Below are 24,061 nucleotides of genomic sequence, written 5' to 3'. Positions count from 1 at the left end.
ATGTTTGCTGAAAGTATCCATTCATCCATCTCTGGTGGTCATATAAACTGCCTAGGCCTAGACAGTAGTAAAAGATGGCAGAATATGTCAAGGTTTGCTGATGGGAAAAAAATATTACACGTTAGAAAAAGAGTATTAATGCATAAAGAACTTTTCTTACCTAAGCATTTGACATCTCCAACTGCATAAGCTGAGGCAGCTCTGGGTTTGTTGGTGACCAGGGCAAGCTCTCCAAAGTACTGCCCCTTATGGCAGCGGGCAATCTCGACCTCCTGGTTCCCACCATCCTTGTTTGATTTAGTCTACAGCAGGCAAAGAACATGACCTAGGCTTACTCCAGGATCACAGCTCGGCATGTCCAGTTGCACACACATGCACTGTTCTCAGCACACTCCACACAATTATTGAGGCACTCACTTTGCAGAAAATTCACTAACTGTACCATGTAAACTCCACAGACTAATTTCAGTGGTCTGGTTTGATCAGAGGAGTTTGCTTTTCACCTAGGGCTCCATCTGAGTCCTAACATTTTTAAGGTAATCTACAGCCATACCACTCTGAACATGCCCAATCTTGTCTAAATAAGGACAATGCTTCTCTTAGGTAATGAGTCACAAACTTGGGCTATTTCTCTGAGTTGAGACTACGCCTTGAACAACACTTTATAGTGACAAAATCCCCCAAGCTCTCCACCTTCTTTTTTTTTTTTTTTTTTTTTTTTTAAGAGACAGGGTCTCACTCTGTCACCAGGGCTGGAGTTCAGAGGAATGATCACAGCTCATGCAGCCTTGAACTGCTGGCCTCAAGCAATCCTCCTGTCTTGGCCTCCCAAAGTGCTCGGATTACAGGAGTGATTCACTGCTTCTGGCCAACAAATTTCTTTTTAAGTACTATCTGTATCTTAAGTTAGTGGTCCCTCCTCCCTTTTTTTTTTTTTGAGACGGAGTCTTGCTGTTGCCCAGGCTAGAGTGCAGTGGCATGATCTCTGCTCACTGCAAGCTCCGCCTCCCGGGTTCATGCCATTCTCCTGCCTCAGCCTCCCGAGTAGCTGAGACTACAGGCGCCCGCTACCACGCCCGGCTAATTTTTTTTGTATTTTTAATAGAGACAGGGTTTCACCATGTTCGCCAGGATGGTCTTGAGCTCCTGACCTCGTGATCCACCCACCTCGGCCTCGCAAAGTGCTGGGATTACAGGCGTGAGCCACTGCACCTGGCCTCCCTCCTCCCATTTTTAAAATAAGAGTTAAGTAACTAAATTTAAGATAATATACTATAGTGTATTAATATCTAGAGTTGTTTTTTTTTTTTTAACAAATCCAACTGCTAACCAAAGTGATAATTTAAGTAAAAAATTGTTTAGAATTTTTTAGTAAGAATTAGTCTCGGCTGGGCGCAGTGGCTCAAGCCTGTAATCCCAGCACTTTGGGAGGCCGAGACGGGCGGATCACGAGGTCAGGAGATCGAAACCATCCTTGCTAACCCGGTGAAACCCCATCTCTACTAAAAAATACAAAAAAACTAGCCGGGCGAGGTGGCGGGCGCCTGTAGTCCCAGCCTCTCAGGAGGCTGAGGCAGGAGAATGGCGTGAACCCAGGAGGCGGAGCTTGCAGTGAGCTGAGATCCAGCCACTGCACTCCAGCCTGGGCGACAGAGCGAGACTCCGTCTCAAAAAAAAAAAAAAAAAAAAAAAAAAAGAATTAGTCTCAATCTCTAAGAACCACTTTATGTTGTAGGTAGAAAGATAATTTCCTTTTTGGTTAATTTTTAAAGCAAACAAAACTGCTACACTGGCTTACACGGTTTGACCCTTCTTCCTTCTACACTTCCACCCTGTTGCTCTGAAGTTGGTCTGTTCCATCTGAGCCAACTTTCTCTTTCCAATTTCAGTAGCATTCTCTGGAGTTGCAGCCATATTTGTGCCCACTTAGTCCCTTCTCTAGAACAGGAGGGACTTATCACACCATCACATACGCACCAGCTCCAGTATTATGCAGGTTTTCTCGCAATGCACATTCTGATTCAGTAGATCTGGGGAAAAGCCCAGGACTCTACACTTCTGACAAACCTCCCACCCCGCAATATCCCAGTGTCATGCTGCTGCTGATCTTATGCACCTAACACTATGCTGTGATCATAGCAGGTGTCAATGAATATCTGAGAAATCTACAAACATCACTAATTCAAAAACTGTAAATAAAATGACACAGACATTTCAAACTATTGTTTTTTTTTTTTTTCTTTTTGAGAGGGAGTCTCACTCTGTTGCCCAGGCTGGAGTGCAGTGGCGCGATCTCGGCTCACTGCAAGCTCTGCCTCCCAGGTTCACGCCATTCTCCTGCCTCAGCTCCCTAAGTAGCTGGGACTACAGGCGCCCGCCACCACGCCCGGCTAATTTTTTGTATTTTTAGTAGAGACGGGGTTTCACTGTGTTAGCTAGGATGGTCTTGATCTCCTGACCTCGTGATCCACCTGCCTCAGCCTCCCAAAGTGCTGGGATTACAGGCGTGTGCGACTGTGCCCAGCTACTTATTAACTGTTACTCAACATATTTTGCAAAAGTTTTCATATTAGTTCGACTTAGTGTTATATATAACTGTTTTAACAAACTCTATATTCTCAAAAAAAAAAAAAAAGAAACTGAAAAACCTGGTGATGATAGATTTACCGGTAACAGTCATTCCTTCTACTCATAGCTCCTCAGTTTTCTAGGTCACATCATCCATTAAATGACCACAGTTATCCTAGAGACCTCTTCTAGTAGTGCTCTAAAAAGGAAGCTTTCTTCATATTCATCCCTTCCAATCTCTTTTTATTATATAATTTCCCTATTTTCTTTCCTTTTTTTTTTTTTTTTCCAAAGACAGGATTTTGCTCTGTCACCCAGGCTGGAGTGCAGTGGCACAATCACGGTTCACTGCAGCCTCAATCTCTTGGCTCAAGAGATCCTCTTGCCTAGGCCTCAAAAGTGCTAGGATTACAGGTGTGAGACACTGCGCCCAGCCCCATTTTCTTTTTTCTTTTTTTTGATGGAGTCTTGCTTTGTCACCCAGGCTGCAGTGCAGTGGTGCAATCTTGGCTCACTGCAAGCTCTGCCTCCCGGGTTCATGCCATTCTCCTGCCTCAGACTCCCGAGTAGCTGGGACTACAGGCGCCTGCCACTAGGCTGGCTAATATTTTTTGTATTTTTAGTAGAGATGGGGTTTCACTGTGTTAGCCAGGATGGTGTCGATCTCCTGACCTCATGATCCGCTGCCTCAGACTCCCAAAGTGCTGGGATACAGGCGTGAGCCACCGTGCCCGGCCCCAGCTCCCATTTTCTATTAGGGTTTTTATCTTTTTCTTATTGATTTGTAGGCCGATATTCCCTAAATCATTAATTACATGGCAGATGCAAAGGCAGTAAAAATAAGAATATACTAAATCTATATTTAATCTAATCTAAATATACTAAATCTATACTAAATGGGCTTAAACATGGGTCTCTGCCAGTCACACATCTCACATAACAATGACGGTTTGCTGCATTCAACACACTTCACATTATTTAAAGCAAACCGTTACTTTTTGTGTGTACACCATCACCTATAAACTGATAAACTCACCTTGCTTCTAATCAAGATGCTCACTTCACCAGACTCTATGATGTAAAAGCTATCAGCCTTTTCACCCTGAAAGAAAAAGGAGGTCAGGTCAGAGCCATACCTAGTATTGAAGGGGAATAAAGAAATAGTTTGCTTTTTCACTGCTTAAGCTCTGATTTGTATTTATTTTTTTAACTCTACAAATGAATCAATAGTAAACAAATTCAGAGTAGGCCGGGCACAGTGGCTCACACCTGTAATCCCAGCACTTTGGGAGGCTGAGGCAGGCAGATCACAAGGTCAGGAGATCGAGGCCATCCTGGCCAACATGGTGAAACCCGTCTCTACTAAAAATACAAAAATTAGCCAGATGTGGTGGCGCGTGCCTATAATCCCAGCTACTGGGGAGGCTGAGGCAGGAGAATCGCTTGAACCAGAGAGTCGGAGGTCGCAGTAAGCTGAGGTCACGCCACTGTACTCCAGCCTGGCGACACAGCGAGACTCCACCTCAAAAAAACAAAAAACAAAACAAAACAAAAAACAAATTCAGAACAAAATGAAGAGGATTCTGATCACTGGGATATCAACCTAACTACAACTGACACATCTCCCACTTTTTAGCATGAACCACTCACATTGATCTCAATGAATGTGCCCAGGTTGCCAAGTGCATAAAGCATCACTGTTCTCATTGCTCATGTTGGTCTGCTATTGAAACCTATGACAGGGACCAGTAGTCAAAGCTGCAGCAGACAATGTCAAGGTGATTCCTGGCTACACCTGAAGTATGGGGTCCAGGGATAATCTTGAACCATTAAATATAACTCTCAACAGGACAGCATGGATCTGGAAGGTTCTGTCTTGGTGAGAGAGGTACTTTGATGTTACCCTTATGAACCTTAGGCTTTTCTTTTGCTTGTTTTATTTTGTATTTTTAATTATTTATTTTTCTGGAAACAGGGCCTTGCTCTGTTGCCCAGGTTGGAGTGCAGTAGTGTGATCATGGCTCACTGAAGCCTCAACCTCCCAGGCTCAAGTGATACGCCTGCCTCAGCCTCCCAAGTAGCTGAGACTACATGTGCACATCACCATGGTCAGCTAATTTTTGTATATTTTGCAGAGACAGAGTTTTGCCATATTGCCCAGGCTGATCTCAAACTCCTGGGCTCAACTGATCCACCCACCTCTGCCTCCTAAAGTGCTGGGATTACAGGCATAAGCCTACTTGTTTTGATTTTAAACCACATGGTTGAACCAGTCATTTACTTAATTCAACAAGTAATTTATTTACCAAGTTATTTACTATGTGCAAGGCAAGGCACTGTTTTAGGCATGTGAAATATACCCAGTGGAAAAAACGAATACCCCTTGGCCTTGTAGAACTTACAGTTTGACAGGGTAAACAAACTTTAAACAGTCAACATAATAAATCAGTAAATTATATTGTTCTGTTGCAAGGCGATAAGTGCTACACAAAAAGAGTGAAACAGGGAATGTGAGATCTGGAGTGCTGGGGAAGGAGTGGGTATCCTATATATGAGAGCTTTACTGAGGCTGGGTGTGGTGGTTCATTCCTGTAATCCCAGCACTTAGGGAGACCAAGGCTGGAGGACTACTTGAGGCCGGGAGTTCAATACTAACCTGGACAATACAGTGAGACTCTGTCTCAACAAATAAAAAATTTAGAAAATTAGCTGGGCACAGTGACATATGCCTGCAGCCCCAGCTACTAGGGAGGCTAAGGCGGGAGGATCACGTGAGCCTAGGAGGTGAAAACTGCAGTGAGCCATGATCCTGCCACTGCACTCCAGCCTGAGCAACAATGAGATCCTGCCTCTTAGGAAAAGGAAAAAAAAAAAAAAAAAAAAAAAAGGAGCTTGAGAAGGTGAGATTTGAGCAAAGACCGGGAGGACGTCTGAGTTAGGCATGCAGATATACGTGAAGCAGCTTTCAGGCACACTTCATTCAGTTTCTGACCCCTCACTATTAACTTCTGGAACAAATACCATCTACATCAGATAATGCAATATTACTCGTGCACTCTCACTCTGTGTGGGTCTTAGGTCTTCAGTGAGAATCTACTTCTTAGGCTTTCACAAACTTCATGTCCTTTGACCATCACATAGAGCCCCACGTGGGCACCATACACAGCTAGGATGACGTTTCTGAGTCAATCTAATCCCAGGACATATCACTGCCCCATATAAGTAAATGCCACAGCTTTACAAAGGGGTACCTGTGGGTTTCTGCCCTGCTATGTTGGGTAGGTATCCTACAACCAGCAGAGCCAAATGACCATGAAGTTCTAGCATTACACAAATAGCTGCATGATAGGAGCTAACAAAGGATGAAGAGCCATGAAAGAAACTTGGCAGGAGCCAGCAGCAGAGTCACAAAGAGGGAGAGGTTATTTCACCAAGAAGAGGGTGATGAAAAGGAAAGATCTGTGTGGTAGGAAAGATCTGCAAGTGATAGGTGGTGAAGGATAGTGCTTGAGCCCTTTTTGTTTAGATAGGTGTATAACATCCACCATTTAAAGTGCTCACATTTCAAGGCTATATAGATTGATGACTTTTTGCAAATGTATAAACCTGTATAACCACCTCCTAGATCAAAATAGAAAATATATCCATACTCCAAAAGGCTCCCTCTGGAGTTCAGTCAAAAATACCACATTCCCACCCATGAAGTAACTATATCTAATTTCTGTCCTTGTAGGTTTTGGCCATTCCTTAATATAAATGGAGTCATACATTTTTTGTATTTGGCTTCTTTTAGTCCATATTGTCAGATCATACTTTGAAAGTCTCTGGCTATGCAAGAAATTAGGCTGGTAGCCAGAATAGAAACAAAGTGAGGGAAGGAGTGTATGTGTGTTTTGAAGACAGCAAAGGCCAGGCACGGTGGCTCACACCTGTAATCCCAGCACCTTGGGAGGCTGAGGGGGGCGGACTGCTTCAGGCCAGGCGTTCAACACCAGCCTGGGCAACATGGTGAAACCCCGTCTCTACTAAATACAAAAAAGGCCACGTGTGGTGGCTCACGCCTGTAATCCCAGCACTTTGGGAGGCTGAGGTGGGCAGATCACCTGAGGTCAGGAGTTTGGGACCAGCCTGACAAACACGGTGAAACCTCATTTCTACTAAAAGTACAAAAATTAGCCAGGCGTGATGGCGTCATTGTTATCCTGTACACATACCCTAGTCTCTGCTGTCTTCATTTTTTTTTCCTTTTCTTTTTTTTTTTTTTTGAGACAGTCTCACTGTGTCACCCAGGCTGGAGCACAGGGGCATGATCTCGGCTTAGTGCAACCTCCACCTCCTGGGCTCAAGCAATTCTGTTGCCTTAGCCTCCTGAGTAGCTGGGATTACAGGCGCACACCACCATGCCTGGCTAATTTTTTGTATTTTAGGTAGAGATGGGGTTTCACCTCCACGTTGCCCAAGCTGGTCCTGAACTCCTGAGCTCAGGCAGTCCACCCGCCTTGGCCTCCCAAAGTGCTAGGATTACAGGCATGAGCCACCGCACCAGGCCTTTTATTTTTTTAGACGGAGTCTCTTTTGCCCAGGCTGGAGTACAGTGGTGCAACCTCCACTTCCCAGGTTCAAGTGATTCTCGTGCCTCAGCCTCCCAAGTAGCTGGGATTACAGGTGTGCACCAGTACTCCTGGCTAATTTTTGTGTATGTATGTATGTATGTATTTTATTTATTTTTGAGACAGAGTTTCGTTCTTGTCGCCCAGGCTGGAGTTCAATGGTGTGATCTTGGCTCACCACAACCTCGGCCTCCCGGGGTTTAAGTGATTCTCTTGCCTCAGCCTCCTGAGTAGCTGGGATTAGCTGGTCTCGAACTCCCAACCTCAGGTGATACACCTGCCTCAGCCTCCCAAGGTGCTGGGATTACAGGCGTGAGTCACCATGCCCCACCAAGTATCCTGCTTTTCAAGTTCACTACTAGGCTCTGTGTACCCATCTCACAGAAAGAACATTCCATTCTACATTCAAGAGTAAAGCAGCCAGACTGTACTGCATTTTAGGTCTTTGTGAACATGTCATCAGGTTTTTATATGTCTCTTTTTCACAATAGATAATATAAGATCCACATTCCACTATAAGAACAACTGAAGCCCTAATTTTCAGGATATGGGAATCTTTTGGGTTTAATGCAATGGTACTTTAATAGTGAAAACATAAAACATGATTTTGTAAAATTAAAGCTACCTTCTGTCTACATTATTCTGAGAATAAGCTAAATATTCTATCGATTATGAAAATTACTTGTGAAAATTATGCAAGTCATTAAAAAACAAAAATGTAGGCCAGGCGCTGTGGCTCACAACATCCCAGCACTTTGGGAGGCCAAGGTGGGCGGATCACCTGAGGTCAGAAATTTGAGACCAGCCTGGCCAACAGGGCGAAACCCTGTTCTCTACTAAAAATAAAAAAATTAGCCGGGCATGGTGATGCATGCCTGTAGTTCCAGCTACTCAGAAGTCTGAGGCAGAAGAATCACCTGAACTGGGGAGGTGAAGGTTGCAGTCAGCCGAGATTGTACCATTGCACTCCAGCCTGGACAACAAGAGCGAAACTCCATCTCAAAAAACAAAAAACAAACAAAATAAAACAAAACAAAACACAAAAATGTAGTCAGGTGTGGTGGCACAAGCCTGTAATCTCAGCTACTTGGGAGGTGAGGTGGGAGGATCACTTGAGGCCAGGAGTTCAAGACTAGCATGGGCAACATAGAGAGACCCTGTCTACAAAAAATTTAAAAATTAGCTGGGTGTAGCCTGGGCACGGTGGCTCACACCTATAATCCCAGCACTTTGGGAGGCCGAGGTGGGTGGATCACCTGAGGTCGGGAGTTCACAGACCAGCCTGACCAACATGGAGAAACCTTGTCTCTACTAAAATAAAATAAAATAAAATAAAATAAAATAAAATAAAATAAAATAAAATAAAATAAAGTAGTTGGGCGTGGTGGTGCATGCCTGTAATCCCAGCTACTTGGGAGGCTGAGGCAGGAGAATCTCTTGATCCTCTGCCAGCAGGCGGGGGTTGTGGTGAGCTGAGATAGTGGCATTGCACTCTGGCCTGGGCAATAAGAGCAAAACTCTCTCTCAAAAAAAAAAAAAAAAAAAAAAGAATTAGCTGGGTGTGGTGGCACTGCTTGGAAGGCTAAGGGAAGAGTATTGCTTGAGCCCAGAAGCTCAAGGCTGCAGTGAGCTACAATCGCACATTGTACTGAAGCCTGAAAGACAGAGCAAGACCTTGCTTCTAAAAGACAAAAACAAGGCCGGGCGCAGTGGCTCACGCCTGTAATCCCAGCACTTTGGGAGGCAAAGGTAGGAGGATCACGAGGTCAGGAGATCAAGACCATGCTGGCTAACACTGTGAAACCCCATCTCTACTAAAAATACAAAACATTAGCCGGGCATGGTGGCAGGCGCCTGTAGTCCCAGATACTTGGGAGGCTGAGGTAGAATGGTGTGAACCTGGGAGGCAGAGCTTGCAGTGAGCTGAAATCGTGCCACTGCACTCCAGCCTGGGCGACAAAGTGAGACTCCATCTCAAAAAAACAAAACAAAAACAATAAAAATAATTCAAAATGGATCACAGACCTAAGGTAAGAGCTAAAATTGTGAATGTCTACAGCTGTACTGCTTAATACATTAGCCACTAGTCAAATGTGGCTCAGCACTTGAAATGTTGCTAGTATAAACTCAGATGTACTAAAGATGTAAAACATACATTAGATTTTGAAGACTTAGTATTAAAAATGTAAAATATCTCATTAATAAAGTTTTTTATCACTTAGATGTAACAATATTTTAGATATACTGGTTAAATGAAATATATTAAAATTAAGTTGACTATTTCAAGTATCTACTGAAAGTTTTTATTTCTTCAATTTTTTTGAGACCAAGTCTTGCTGTGTCCTCCAGGCTAGAATGCAGTGGCATGACCTTGGCTCACTGCAACCTCTGCCTCCCAAGTTCAAACGATTCTCGTTCTTAGACCTCCCAAGTAGCTGGGATTACAGTTGTGCACCAGCAAACCTAGCTAATTTTTGTATTACTTTTTAGTAGAGATGAAGTTTCGTCATGTTGGCCAGGCTGGTCTCGAACTCCTGGCCTCAAGTTATCTGCCTCAAGCTATTCAGCCTCCCCAAGTGCTGGGATTACAGGCATGAGCCACCCTGCCTGACCAAAGATTTTTAAAATTACATATGTGGCTCACATGTTATTTCTATTGAACAGTGCTGGTCTTGGAAGTAAACTTGGGAGAAAATATTATTGATTTTGCAAAGATTTCCTAAAATACAGCAGCAAAAGTACAAACTACAAAGAAGAAAAGATGATAAACTAGACTTATCAAAATTAAAACTGTTTTCTCTTCAAAAGATACCATTAAGAAAATGAAGGCTTGGCATGGAGGAGCATACCTATAATCCCAGCACTTGGGAGGCCAAGGCGGGCAGATGGCTTGAGCTCAGAAGTTCCAGACCAGGCTGGGCAATATAGCAAGACCCTGAGTGTATTTTTTTTTAAAGGCTGTAAATACTATTTACTGTTGAGAATGCAGAGCAACTGAATTTTCATGCATAGCTGGTAGGAATACAAAACAGTACAGCCATTTTAAGACAGTTTGGCTGTTTGTTATGAAGTTAACATATAATTTAGCAATTGCACTCTTAAGTATTTACTAAAGAGGCCAGCCTGGCAAACATGGTGAAATCCCATTTCTACTAAAAACAAAAACAAACAAACAAACAAAATTAGCCAGGCATAGTGGCACATGCTTTTGGTCCCAGCTACTCGGGAGGCTGAGGCACAAGACTTGCTTGAATTCGGGAGGCAGAGGTTACAGTGAGCTGAGATCATGCCACTGCACTCCATCTTGGGTGACAGAGCGAGACTCTGTCTCAAAAAAAAAAAAAAAGTATTTACTGAAGAGTAGTAAAAACATATGTCTACACAAAGGATGGGCATGGTGGCTCACGCCTGTAACCCTAGCACTTTGGGAGGCTGAGCTGGGCGGATCATTTGAGATCAGATATTCAAAACCAGCCTGGCAAACACGGTGAAACCCTGTCTCTACTAAAAATACAAAAATTAGCCAGGCATGGTGGCGTGAGCCTTTAGTCCCAACTATTCAGCAGGCTGAGGCATGAGAATCGCTTGAACCTGGGAGGCAGAGGTTGCAGTGAGCTGAGATTATGTCACTGTACTCCAGCTTGGGTGACAGAGCAAGACTGTGTCTCATTAAAAAGAAAAAATAATGGGAGGCTGAGGCAGGAGAATTGCTTGAATGTGGGAAGTGGAGGTTATAGTGAGCTGAGATTGCACCATTGCACTCCAGCCTGGGCAACAAGAGCAAAACTCCGTTTCAAAAAGAAAACAGAAAAATGAAAAAAAAAAAATTACATTTGTACAATGAAATATTATTCAGCAAAAGGAATGATCTACTGATACATACAACATGGATAAATCTCAAAAATATTATGCTAAGAGAAAGAAACCAGATACAAAAACTATACATTACATGATTTCATTTATATTAAATTGTAGAAAGGAATTTCTACAGTGATAGAAAACATCAATGGTTTCCAGGAATGTGAGTGTGGGGGAGGGTAGTGACTGCAAATGCAAATACAAAACAAGGAACTGTATGGGTGATGGAAATACCACACTGGGGATGGTTACAAAACTCTTCCAATTTGTACACTTAAAACTTAGTAATTTTATTGTATGTAAAACACACTGTAACAAAGCTGACCAAAAAAAATGAAACAACATAAAATGTAGTTTCTGATTCAGCAGGTCTAGTGGGGGGCCCAAGCACTTGCATTCCTAACAATTCTAACATTCTCAGATGATGCTGATTGCTGCTGGTCCTGGGATCTCACTTTGAGAAGCCTTGGTCCAGTGAGAGACATTGACAAAAGGGGCCTATAATAAGCCCCTTTTAATATCATCTTAATTAATGTCCATTCTGTACCACTACCTGTCTACCTTGAAGATAGAAAGTACTCTATCTTCAAGAGCACAGACAATCAAGAAAACACTATGACTTTTCACATCTCCTGACATACTTCGTGAAAACCCAGTATGAGACAGGCCTAGAACCTTCAGGATGAATTGGAGGTCCTTTGAATGTTACTTAAAGCACCTTAAATTCAGAAGCAAATGTGGCCAGTTAACATCTCCCATTTCTGAAACTCAGTCCTACATTCTTACCATACCAGGAAACCTGCTCTGAAACACAGCTCACACCACTGGCCTTTGCTAATATTGTTTTTTGCTCTGAAGGACCTTTCCCTGATTTCAAACATTGAAATTGCACTTGTTTTTTAAGCCCATCTCAAATGGCATTTCCTTGATGAAACCGTATGTATTACTTCCATTTCTATGTTCTCACTGTCGTTCATACACTGCTTCATTATAGTGCTTATCTGGTCCTACCTATCTTAATAAATGTTTACAGAATGTATCAATTTCTAATTAAAAGAATTATTAATAGTAAGGGCTCCTAGAAAACAAATACATTCAGAGATGTGACTCAGAGTAGACATCATATTTTTGTTAGTCCTTTATCTCTTCCAGGGGAGCTTTCTTTTCCCCTTTTACAGTAAGTCTGATTAGTCCTTGTGGTTCTAGTGGGGCCAACTCCACCCACAGGACCCACGCCTGACCAATCTGAGCCTTTCCTCCTCGTGGTCTCAGTACTGGGTTCAAGGATAAGCATATCACCCAACCTAGGCCAACCATGTATCTTCTCAGTGCTCTTGAGCCAGAACCATAGGCAGAGAAGCTGACACCTGGAAAAGTCCAATACTATTTATGTTTTATTAAAAATACAAACACAGTGGATAAAGAAAATTATTAGACAGTACTCATTACAATGATCTAGCCCACTGTTTAGTAATCCTTACTGTATCCCAAAATAACATAAGAAAAATGCACAAAGGAAATACCAGACATCTTACAAATTTGGTTAATCACTGAAGACTGTGGACTCTGATTTGTGTTAGATTAGCCAAAAGGATGCCTTTGTGTCAAACATAGAAAGTTAGAGGGCAGAACTCTTTTAACCTTCCCCAGGTTCTAACAGCAATGGATGAAACTTACTTAAGGTCAAAAGAAAATCACATCCAAAGAACAAACACTAGAAGCCAAAGAAAGGTGAGTGGAAGCAAGAGATCTGCATGTGTCAGTAAGACGGACATCAATAAGCTTCAGGGGACTATATAATTGTCCTCTGAAGTGTGATCTATTACCTGGTAATAAGAGCTCCCAACAGTGGGAGAACATAGAAGTTTTTTTTTGTTTGTTTTTGTTTTTAATTTGAAATGGAGTCTCGCTCTGTTGCCTAGGCTGGAGGCAGTGGCACAATCTCAACTCACTGCAACCTCCGCCTCCTGGGTTCAAGCAATTCTCCTGCCTCAGCCTCCCGAGTGGCTGGGATTACCCAACTAATTTTTGTATTTTTAGTAGAGACGGAGTTTCACCATGTTGGCCAGGCTGGTCTCGAACTCCTGGTCTCAAGTGATCCACCTGCCTCAGCCTCCCAAAGTGTTGGGATTACAGGCGTGAGCCACTATGTCTGGCAAGAAGTTTTTGAGATAAATGATGTACTAGTTATTCAGGGGTGACTTCCAGGAAAGGAGCTGTGTAAAGCCCTCACTCACCTGAGTGATTATGCGTTCTCCATCCTTATAGATCTTCTCTCCTATTACATCCACTATCTTCATTCGTTCTGACACCTGAAACAACAGACAAATTCAGAAATAAAAGGAAAAGACCTTAACTGAAAGTCACAATAGCTATGCAACACAGAAATGGGATTAGAATAGTATGATTTGAACAACAGAATAGTTTTAAAAGCTTTTCCTGATCCCCATGAACAGATTCTCATTCAAGCCACTTTACCTCTAGTGATTTAAGGAGGGGCACAGACTCAATAAATGATTCAAACATCTTCCTCTTCTTTGCATTATTTTTCACTATGATTCTTCTAAAAGTCACCCGGTCCTACAAGAAAGAATATGAAAATTCTAATAAATGCCTATATACAGGAACATCTATGGTTTAATAAACTGGCCAAAGCAAATATTAGAGGAATATGTAAGTTACTGTGTTAATTAAGTGTTAATTGATACTTTAATCTTGAGTCATCAATGGAAGAAAAGGACCTGTAGCCTGAGCCAGCCAGTTGCCCACATGCTGTTGTTTGCTATCTAACACTCAATAGGTGCCACCTATGGGTCATAAATAGAACACAAAACAGAAAACGCCTAAACATTTGTGAGCTCACTGTCACTGTTCAATGTCATAAAAGATACCTCTAGTGAGCTGAGATTATGTCACTGCATTCCAGTCTGCGTGACAGAGTGAGACCCTCATTTCAAAAAAAAAAAAAAAAGACATCTCACCAAAAGAGAGAATAAAACAATCATTTAATCCTTAGAATCCAGAATTTTAAAAAAATTTTTAAATCCAAAACAATTAGATTGTTCTTGCTCTAAAAAAGTTTATAATCTTAATGGGAAGATAATACAAAATATCAAAATATGAAGCTTGGCTGAATGCAGTAGCTCACTGTCTGTACTCCAAGCATTTTGGGAGGCTAAGGTGGGCAAATTGCTTGAGCCCAGGAGTTCGACACAAGCCTAGGCAACATGGTGAAACACCTGCTCTTCGAAAAAATACACGAAAAAAGTTAGCTGGGCATGGTGCACATGTCTGTACTCGGGTGGTTGAGGTGAAAGGCTCACCAGAGCCTGAGAGGTCAAAGCTACAGTGAGTTATGATTGTACCACTGCACTCCAGCCTGGGCAGCAGAGCGAGACTATGTCCCCAAAACAACAATATTAACAACAACAACAACAAAATACATAGGAATAAAAAGTCTACATTTCACGAATGGGTGCAGTGGCTCACACCTGTAATCCCAGCATTCTGGGAGGCCATCAATGGATCACTTGAGCTCAGGAGTTCAAGACCAGGCTGGGCAACATGGTGAAACCCCATTTCTACAAAAAATACAAAAATCAGCTGGGCACGGTGGTGTGTGCCTATAGTCCCAGCTAGTTGGGAGGCTGAGGTTGGAGAATCACTTGAGCCCAGGGGGCTAAGGTTGTGGTGAGCCGAGATTGCACCACTGCACTCCAGCCTGGGTGACACAAGTTGAAACCCTGTCTCAAAAAAAAAAAAAAAAGTCTACAGTTCAAGACAGGCATATGAGCACATGAAATGTGCTTGGTGAAACTACAGAAGACAAGTGCTACATAAATTTCAAGGTAAGAAGGGGAGATCACGGTAGGCAGGAGTGATCAAAGATTATTTTGCAGCAAAAATGTCTGGGACCTGAAAGAGAGGTAGGATTAAAGTTAATGAAGAGACATGGGAGGAATATGCAAGATGGAAGGCAGGCATATAAAAGATACCTTGACTCTAACAAGTCATGGATTCCTTTTGTTTTATTTTTCAGATGGGGTCCCCCATTGTTGTCTAGGCTGGCTTTGAACTCCTGGGCTCAAGTGATCTCCCTACCTCAGCCTCCCAAGTAGCTGGGACTACAGGTGCACAACACTGTGCCTGGCTTAGTAAGTAATGGATTCTGATCAGGAGACAGTTAACCAAAGCCAGGCACTTCTCAGATATTTGTACACATGTGCAGGGAGATACACATGAGAACGTTAATTGCTTAGTCTTAGATTCCTAAATGGGCAAGCAGTTATTTGTATCTAAGTTAACTACCTTTCTTCTACCTCAGGCTGTCAGGAATAAATATATATATACACACACACACACACACACATATATATATATATATATATTTTTTTTTGCTAGAAAGTATAACAATGGGCTGGGCAGTGGCTCATGCCTGTAATCTCAGAACTTTGGGAGGCCAAAGCGGATGGATCGCTTGAGGTCAGGAGTTCAAGACCAGCCTGGCCAATATGGTGAAACCCCATGTCTACTAAAAATACAAAAATTAGCCAGGCGTGGTGATGGGCGCCTGTAATCCCAGCTACTTGGGACACTAAGACAGGAGAATCATTTGAACCCGGGAAGCAGAGGCTGCAGTGAGCCAAGATCATGCCACTGCACTCCAGCCTGGGTAACAGGGCGAGACTCTGCCTCGAAAAAAAAATAAAAACAAAACAATATTTTAGGCTGTGTGTGGTGGCTCATGCCTGTAATTCCTGCACTTTGGGAGGCCAAGGCAGGAGGATCGCTTGAGGCTAGGAATTCAAGACTAGCCTGGGCAACACAGGGAAACCTAGTTAAAACACAAAAACAGGCCGGGCGCAGTGGCTCATACCTGTAATTCCAGCTCTTTGGGAGGCTGAGGCGGGTGGATCACGAGGTCAGGAGATTGAGACCATCCTGGCTAACATGATGAAACCCTGCTTCTGCTTAAAATACGAAAAATTAGCTGGGCATGGCGGCAGGCACCTGTAGTCCCAGCTACTGGGGAGGTTGAAGCAGGAGAATCACTTGAACCTGCGAGGCGGAGCTTGTAGTGAGCCAAGATCACAGCACTGCACTCTAGTCTGGGAGACAGAGCGAGACTCGGACTAAAAAAACAAACAAACAAACAAACAAAACCCCACAAAAACAGAAAACCCCAATATTTTATTTATTTATTAAAAAACAAAAACAAAAACAAAAACATACAGGCTGGGAACAGTGGCTCACGACTGTATTCCCAGCACTTTGGGAGGCCGAGGTGGCTGGATTGTTTGAGCCCAGAAGTTTGAGAACAGCCTGGGCAACATGGCGAAATCTGTCTGCACAAAAAATACAAAAATTAGCCAGGCATGGTGGCGTGCACTTGTGGTACCAGTTACTGGGAGGCAGAGGTGGGAGGATCACTTGAGCCCTGGGAGGTGAAGTTGTAGTGAGGTGTGAGGGCACCACTGCACTCCAGCCTGACCAACAGAGTGAGACTGTCTCAAAAGATAGACAGATAGATAGATAGACACACACACACACACAGATAAAACAAAAGGCCTGGCGCAGTGGCTCACACCTATAATCCCAGCATTTTGGGAGGCCAAAGTGGGCGGATCACTTGAGGTCAGGAGTTCGAGACCAGCCTGGCCAACATGGTGAAACCTTGTGTCTATTTTTTTTTTTTTTTTTGAGACGGCGTCTCGCTCTGTCGCCCGGGCTGGAGTGCAGTGGCCGGATCTCAGCTCACTGCAAGCTCCGCCTCCCGGGTTTACGCCATTCTCCTGCCTCAGCCTCTGGAGTAGCTGGGACGGCGCCTCGCCCGGCTATTTTTTTGTATTTTTTAGTAGAGACGGGGTTTCACCGTGTTAGCCAGGATGGACTCGATCTCCTGACCTCGTGATCCGCCCGTCTCGGCCTCCCAAAGTGCTGGGATTACAGGCTTGAGCCACCGCGCCCGGCCCAAACCTTGTGTCTATTAAAAATACAAATATTAGCCGGGCATGGTGGTGCACACCTATAGTCCCAGCTACTCGGGAGGCTGAGGCACGAGAATTACTTGAACCCTGGAGGCAGAGGATGCAGTGACCTGAGATCACACCACTGTATTCCAGCCTGTGTGACAGAGACTCTGTCTCAAAATAAATAAATAAATAAATAAAAATTAAAAAATAAACACACAGAGGGCAGCAAAGTTAACTCCCAATATTTTATAAATCTACCTATATGTGTTACAAAGATTAGTATAACTGCAATAGCAAACAATATTTCGGCCAGGCACGGTGGCTCACGCCTGTAATCCCAGCACTTTGGGAGGCTGAGGTGGGTGGATCACTTGAAGTCAGGAGTTCGAAACCACCCTGGCCAACACAGTGAATTCCCATCTCTACCAAAAATATAAAAAAGTAGCCAGTATTGTTGGCACATGCCTATAATCCCAGCTACGCGGGAGGCTGAGGCAGGAGAATCACTTGAACCCGGGAGGCGGAGGTTGCAGTGAGCCGAGATCATGCCACTGTAGACTCCAGCCTGGGCGACAGAGCAAGAGTCCATCTCAAAAACAACAACAACTACAACAACAACAACAAATTTCTAACTAAAGAGAAAACAACAAATATCTCTTAAAGCGACTTTTTTTTTTTTTTTTGAGATGGAGTTTCGTTCTTGTTGCCCAGGTTGGAGTGCAATGGTGCAATCTTGGCTCACTGCAACCTCCGCCTCCCAGATTCAGGTTCAAGAGATTCTCCTGCCTCGGCCTCTGGAGTAGCTGGGATTACAGGCATCGCCACCATGCCCAGCTACTTTTGTATTTTTTAATAGAGACAGGGTTTCTCCATGTTTGTCAGGCTGGTCTCGAACTCCCGACCTCAGGTGATCCACCCGCCTTGGCCTTCAAAGTGCTAGGATTACAGGCATGAGCCACTACACCCAGCAAGTGACTTTTTTTTTTGAGACAGAGTCTCACACTGTCACTCCGCAGGCTGGAGTGCAGTGGCATGATCACAGCTCACTGTAGCCTTGACCTCTTGGGCTCAGGTGATCCTCCCACCTCAATGTCCCAAATAGCTGGGACTACAGGCATGTGCCGCCACATCAGCTAATTTCCTATTTTTCGTAGAGACAGGGTTTCACCATGTTGCCCACACTGGTCTTGAATTCCTAGGCTCATGTGATTTGCCCACCGTGGCCTCCCAAATTACTGAGATTACAGGCACGAGTTACCACACTCAGCTGGTTCTAACCCTTTTTATGCATGCTTTAACACTTCCCAAAACTCTCTTTTCATGTGGTGCAAATTCAGTTCCTATGGCTGTGGAGAATATAAAAAAGCACCAGACATCAACACAGCCTTTGAGAAGCATCCAATCGAGCACTGAAGAGGAAATTCCCACAGGAAGCAAGTGCTCAGAGGCAAGCAAACAGCCCTGAAGTTCAAAAGAGAAAAGGAGTGCTACTCTCTCCAGTGACTGCAGGAATTTCCCAGGAAACCTTCTACTGACTTTCAATAAAGCAAGAGAAAGCAGAAGAGACTAAGTACAGGGGCCATGATGGCAGCTGCCCACTATAAAAGCAGGAATGTAGGATCCAACTTGGGAAACTCAGTGACAACAACAGATCCTCCCTACTTCCACCTCAGCAGGCATTTCCAAGGCCTTGTGAGGTTGAAAGAAGAAGTCAGGCTGGAGAGGACCTTCTGTGAGTTACTTTCCTAGAGGTGGTATTGAAGCTTTGAAAGAGTCTAGGCTTGCAAAGCAAGTGAATGAACAGGAGAAAAGTAGAGTCCAAAAGAACATCTTGATAGGTCACTGACCTATCAAGAAAGCAAGGAGAGGAGGAATGACTGCCAAAGGCAAGGAAATAGAAGGAACAGGAGTCTTAGGAAAGGAAGTCTCAGGAAAAGAGGGGTGGTGAGTAGCACCATGGCCATAGGGAGCTTTTGCCATCATTCTGTGAATACCCACCTTGTACCAGGCACTAAGGGAGTCGCTTCTCTTATGCCCATGTATTTAATCCTAATACCCCAGTCACAATGCAGGTGGTTTTACAGCTCAATATATAGTTTTCAATTTTCACTGAGACTTTGTCTTAGAGATTATCCAAGAATGGGTTATTTGGCTGGGTGCTGTGCTCTTGCCTGTAATCCCAGCATTTTGGGAGGCCGAGGTGAGCAGATCACCTGAGGTCAGGAGTTCGAGACCAGTCTGGCCAACAAGGTGAAACTCCATTTCTACTAAAAATACAAAATTTGGTTTTTGGCCCAGAGCAAGATGGCCGAATAGGAGCAGCTCCAGCCTCCAGCTCCCAGTGCAAGAGACACAGAGGACGGGTGATTTCTGCATTTTCAACTGGGGTACCGGGTTCATCTCACTGGGGAGTGCTGGACAATCGGTGCTAGTCAGCTGGTGCAGCCCGACCATCAAGAGGTGAAGCAGGGTGAGCCACTGCCTCACCTGGGAAGTGCAAGGGGGAAGGGAATCCCTTTTCCTAGCCAAAGGAAACTGAGACACACAACACCTGGAAAATCGGGTAACTCCCACCCTAATACTGTGCTTTACCAAGGGTCTTAGCAAACGGCACACCAGGAGATTATATCCCACACCTGGATGGGAGGGTCCCACGCCCACAGAGCCTCCCTCGTTGCTAGCACAGCAGTCTGAGATCTAACCGCAAGACAGCAGCGAGGCTGGGGGAGAGGCGCCCACCATTGCTGAGGCTAAAGTAGGTAAACAAAGCCGACAGGAAGCTCGAACTGGGTGGAGCCCACCACAGCTCAAGGGGGCCTGCCTGTCTCTGTAGACTCCATCTTTGGGGACAGGGCATAGCTAAACAAAAAGCAGCAGAAACCTCGGCAGAGGTAAATGACCCTGTCTGACAGCTTTGAAGAGAGCAGTGGATCTCCCAGCACGGAGGTTGAGATCTGAGAACGGACAGTCTGCCTGCTGAAGTGGGTCCCTGACCCCTGAGTAGCCTAACTGGGAGACATCCCCCACTAGGTGCAGACTGACACCTCACACCTCACATGGTGGGGTACACCCCTGAGACGAAGCTTCCAGAGCAAGAATCAGACAGCAACACTCGTTGTTCAGCAATATTCTATCTTCTGCAGCCTCTGCTGCTGATACCCAGGCAAACAGGGTCTGGAGTGGACCTCAAGCAATCTCCAACAGACCTACAGCTGAGGGTCCTGACTGTTAGAAGGAAAACTAACAAACAGAAAGGACACCCACACCAAAACCCCATCAGTTCATCAAAGTCGTCAAAGACCAAAGGTAGATAAAACCACAAAGATGGGAAAAAAGCAGGGCAGAAAGGCTGGAAATTCAAAAAATCAGAGCGCATCTCCCCTTCCAAAGGAACGCAGCTCATCGCCAGCAACGGGTCAAAGCTGGACGGAGAATGACTTTGATGAGTTGAGAGAAGAAGGCTTCAGTCGATCAAACTTCTCAGAGCTAAAGGAGGAACTGTGTAACCAGCGCAAAGAAACTAAAAATCTTGAAAAAAGAATGAAAGAATGGATAACTAGAATAATCAATGCAGAGAAGGCCATAAACGAACTGACAGAGATAAAAACCATGACACGAGAAATACGTGACAAATGCACAAGCTTCAGTAACCAACTCGATCAACTGGAAGAAAGAGTATCAATGATTGAAGATCAAATGAATGAAACGAAGCGAGAAGAGAAGTCTAGAGAAAAAAGAGGAAAAAGAAATGAACAAAGCCTCTAAGAAATATGGGATTATGTGAAAAGACCAAATCTACATCTGATTGGTGTGCCTGAAAGTGAGGGGGAAAATGGAACCAAGTTGGAAAATACTCTTCAGGATATCTTCCAGGAGAACTTCCCCAACCTAGTAAGGCAGGCCAACATTCAAATTCAGGAAATACAGAGAACGCCACAAAGATACTCCTCAAGAAGAACAACTACAAGACACATAATTGTCAGATACACCAAAGTTGAAACGAAGGAAAAAATGTTAAGGGCAGCCAGAGAGAAAGGTCAGGTTACCCACAAAGGGAAGCCCATCAGACTAACAGCAGATCTCTCGGCAGAAACTCTCCAAGCCAGAAGAGAGTGGGGGCCAATATTCAACATTCTTAAAGAATTTTCAGGCTGGGTGCGGTGGCTTAAGCCTATAATCCCAGTACTTTGGGAGGCCGAGACGGGCGGATCACGAGGTCAGGAGATCGAGACCATCCTGGCTAACACAGTGAAACCCCGTCTCTACTAAAAAATACAAAAAACTAGCCATTTTTCAACCATTGTGGAAAACAGTATGGTGATTCCTCAAGGATCTAGAACTAGAAATACCATATGACCCAGCTATCGCATTACTGGGTATATACCCAAAGGAGTATAAATCATGCTGCTATAAAGACACATGCACACATATGTTTACTGTGGCACTATTCACAATAGCAAAGACTTGGAATCAACCCAAATGTCCATCAGTGACAGACTGGATTAAGAAAATGTGGCACATATACACCATGGAATCCTATGCAGCCATAAAAAAAGGATGAGTTCGTGTCCTTTGTAGGGACATGGGTGCAGCTGGAAACCATCATTCTCAGCAAACTTTCGCAAGAACAGAAAACCAAACACCGCATGTTCTCACTCATAGGTGGGAATTGAACAATGAGATCACTTGGACAAAGTGCTGGGGTTACAGGAGTGAGCCACCACGCCCGGCCAATCTTTTACATTTTTAAAGTTTTATTTTATATTCCAAGATATGGCCTATTTGGGTGAATAGACTTGAAAAAAATGTTCATTCTGTTGTTGCTGTGTGCAGTGTTCTATAAATTTCACATAGCTTTTGTTAATTAATGGTGTTAAGTTCTTCTATATCCTAGCTGACACCAGCTGATTTTCTGTTTGTTCTTTTTTTTTTTCATTTTGTTTTTGCTTTTGAGATGGAGTTTTGTTCTTGTTGAATGTACCTGTTGGCAGATCTGGATTTCAGGCTTTTCCAGTACCCCATCTGGGATATATGGGAACCCAGGAACTCACTATCATATCTTTCCTCAAGCCCCAATATCCCTAGATAGTCTCCCTTCTTTCCACCTTTCAGGGTCTTCCTATGTTTGCTATATTATGTCCAGAGTGGTGTGTGTGTGTGTGTGTGTGTGTGTTTGGTTTTTTTTGTTTTTTTTTTTGAGACAGAGTCTGGCTCTGTCGCCCAGGCTGGAGTGCAGTGGCCGGATCTCAGCTTACTACAAGCTCCGCCTCCTGGGTTCATGCCATTCTTCTGCCTCAGCCTCCCGAGTAGCTGGGACTACAGGTGCCGCCACCACGCCCGGCTAATTTTTTGTATTTTTTTTTAGTAGAGACGGGGTTTCACTGTGTTGGCCAGGATGGTCTCGATCTGCTGACCTCGTGATCCGCCCGTCTCGGCCTCCCAAAGTGCTGGGATTACAGGCGTGAGCCACTGCACCCGGCCCGTGTGTGTTTTTAAGTGAGAACACTAGCATGCTATAGGGCTATTCCATCTTGGTCTGAACCAGTACTTGGCACCAAGGCTTATTATTTTGTTTTATATTTTTTGAGAAGGAGTCTTGCTCAGTCGCCCAGGCTAGAGTGCAGTGGCGTGATCATGCCTCACTGCAACCTCCGCCTCCTGGGACTACAGGCACCCATCACCATGACTGCCTAATTTTCATATTTTTAGTAGAGACAGGGTTTCACCATGTTGCTCAGGCTGGTCTCGAATTCCTGACCTCAAGTGATCTTCCCGCTTGGCTTCCCCAAGTGCTGGGATTACAGGTGTGAGTCACCACACCTGGCCCCCCATTACTTATTATTCCCCTATACAAATCTATTCTCAAGTTTTTCAATCATTGAGTCCCAAGTGCGTGACCTATCTTTAAGTCACTGTATCTCTTTCAGGAGCACTCTTAATTTAACATCAGGATGTCACAATAAAGTGCTCTTTTTTTTTTTTTGAGATGGAGTCTTGCTCTGTTGCCCAGGCTAGAGTGCAGTGGTGTGATCTCGGCTCACTGCAAGCTCGGCCTCCCGGGTTCACGCCATTCTCCTGACTCAGCCTCCCGACTAGCTGGGACTACAGGCACTTGCCACCACGTCCGGCTAATTTTTTTGTATTTTTAGTAGAGATGGGGGTTTCACCATGTTAGCCAGGATATCTCCTGACCTCATGATCTGCCTACCTCAGCCTCCCAAAGTGCTGGATTACAAGCGTGAGCCACTGCCCAGCCCTAAAGTGCTCTTTCATGTCTTTAAAATGTGATTTCATTTGAGAAAATATGTTCATAATTTTATAATATCCATGTCTTTCAGATAAATGGCTGTAAGATATAGCGTAAATCAACAGCCCGAGGACAGAGACACAGAAAGGGAATTAATACTGTGCCTTGCAAGGGGAACAATTTCTCTCACTCACCAGTCCCCAGAGGGAGCCTTCTGAGGTAGCAACAATGGTAGCAGCTCTCGGGGTGTTGTACATCAGAGCTAGTTCTCCAAAACTGCCACGGTTGTCATATTGACCAACAGAGCGGGTTTGATTATCTTTTGTTACTAAAATGTCATAAGTTCCCCTAGAAGAATGACAAAAAATAATTTCATTAGTTACTTCTGATAATAAATGCTAAGAACTGGCAGGTACATATAAAAGAAAATGTTGTTTTAAGATATTTCCAAAGGAACTTTGCTAATATATAAAAAACAACATATTTTTGTATGTTGACTTTGTACTGTGTCCTATAACCTTGCTAAACTCATTTATTAATTCTAGTAGCCTTTCTGTGGCATTCTTGGAATTTTCTTTTTTTTTTTTTTTTGAGACGGAGTCTTGCTCTGTCGCCCAGGCTGGAGTGCAGCGGAGGGATCTTGGCTCACTGCAAACTCCAACTCCCGGGTTCACGCCATTCTCATTCTCCGGCCTCAGCCTCCCGAGTAGCTGGGACTACAGGCACCCGCCCCCACGCCTGGCTAATTTTTTTTGTATTTTTAGTAGAGACAGGATTTCACCGTGTTAGCCAGGATGGTCTCGATC

General features: G+C 44.1%; 1 protein-coding gene across 2 annotated transcripts in view; it reads right to left on the bottom strand.

The window, feature by feature from the left end:
• Nucleotides 1-24,061, bottom strand: part of PRKAR2A (protein kinase cAMP-dependent type II regulatory subunit alpha) — a 98,065-nt gene that overhangs the window by 6,413 nt on the left and 67,591 nt on the right. For both annotated transcript variants that reach the window (XM_007984154.3, XM_007984155.3), the window contains 5 exons: nucleotides 23,450-23,603; nucleotides 13,515-13,616; nucleotides 13,274-13,348; nucleotides 3,605-3,670; nucleotides 161-302 (listed from right to left, as the gene is read on the bottom strand). In XM_007984154.3, coding sequence (XP_007982345.1) covers nucleotides 161-302; nucleotides 3,605-3,670; nucleotides 13,274-13,348; nucleotides 13,515-13,616; nucleotides 23,450-23,603 — 539 coding nt within the window. The remainder of the gene's footprint in view (nucleotides 1-160; nucleotides 303-3,604; nucleotides 3,671-13,273; nucleotides 13,349-13,514; nucleotides 13,617-23,449; nucleotides 23,604-24,061) is intronic.

The sequence above is a fragment of the Chlorocebus sabaeus genome, chromosome 22 (genome assembly GCF_047675955.1).
Source record: "Chlorocebus sabaeus isolate Y175 chromosome 22, mChlSab1.0.hap1, whole genome shotgun sequence".
NCBI lineage: Eukaryota > Metazoa > Chordata > Mammalia > Primates > Cercopithecidae > Chlorocebus > Chlorocebus sabaeus.
The sequence above is the reverse complement of the archived record's forward strand: the minus strand, read 5'-3'. Positions and strand labels throughout refer to the sequence as shown.